General features: G+C 40.2%; 1 protein-coding gene across 1 annotated transcript in view; it reads left to right on the top strand.

Annotated features, from left to right (window-relative positions):
- LOC101849241 (carnitine O-palmitoyltransferase 1, liver isoform) overlaps window positions 1-936 on the top strand; it is a gene marked incomplete in the record, with an annotated part of 26,408 nt that overhangs the window by 9,100 nt on the left and 16,372 nt on the right. Inside the window, 1 exon segment of the mRNA XM_013087896.2 lies at window positions 745-858. Within this exon segment, the coding sequence (XP_012943350.1) occupies window positions 745-858 (114 nt within the window).

The following is a 936-nucleotide window of genomic DNA, read 5'->3' as shown; positions in this document are numbered from 1 at the left end:
CACACACACACACACACACACACACACGTATGGGGCAGTTCACCACCCAAAACTAAAAACATATCACAGGCAGAACAAAGCGTTATATTATTTTTAAAAACGATGTAGATCTAGGTGTGTTTGGTAAGAGTTGAACTTTTCTTACACTTATTTACCGGCGTGTTCTTGATGCCGCTTATAACTACACCCGTTATTTCGCCCGATAACTATTTGGTGAAATAAATTCACCTGTTCAACTGGTTCGAAAGGGGTCGGAAATTACGTGCATAAACTGGTCCAAACGGGTTACGGGGCGAACCTGGCGGGTGCTCTGGTGTTTTTTTGCTCTTGTATTCATGTCAAACATAATGATATAGCGTCCTATTATTTCCCCCCCTTCTTTTTGTATGGTGCTCTCTATACTTATAACATCCGACCCTTATTTAAAACGACCTACTTGTGGGGCATATGTCCAAAAACTTGTGTCCAAAAACTGAAACTAAGACTAGAGCTGGCACAATGTGTTTTCATTCATTCATTCATTTATTCATTCATTCATTCTTTCTTTCATTCATTCATTCATGTATTCTTTCATTCATTCATGTATCCTTTCGTTCATTCATTCATTCCTTTGTTTACTTATAATAAATTATTAGTGTACTTGTTTACTTGCCTATTTACTTAAATATTTATTCATTTTTTCATGTATTTATTTATTTATTTATTTATTCATTTATTTATTGTTTTTCCGTACCTGTCCCCCAGATGTACCAGCCATGGTGTGTAGCTGTTGCCTGTCGGGCATGGCCCTGTTCGTGCTGTCTGTGGCTCTCAGACGCTGCTCACTCCGCCTACTGCTCGCCTACCGGGGCTGGATGTGTGAGTTTTTTTGGTTTATTTTTTAGGTGGACGGGTTGGTTTAGGGGGAGGGGGTTGGTGGGGCTGGGGTTGGTGGGG

This window comes from Aplysia californica, unplaced genomic scaffold (genome assembly GCF_000002075.1).
Source record: "Aplysia californica isolate F4 #8 unplaced genomic scaffold, AplCal3.0 scaffold00656, whole genome shotgun sequence".
In the NCBI taxonomy this organism is placed as follows: Eukaryota; Metazoa; Mollusca; class Gastropoda; order Aplysiida; family Aplysiidae; genus Aplysia; species Aplysia californica.
The sequence above is the reverse complement of the archived record's forward strand: the minus strand, read 5'-3'. Positions and strand labels throughout refer to the sequence as shown.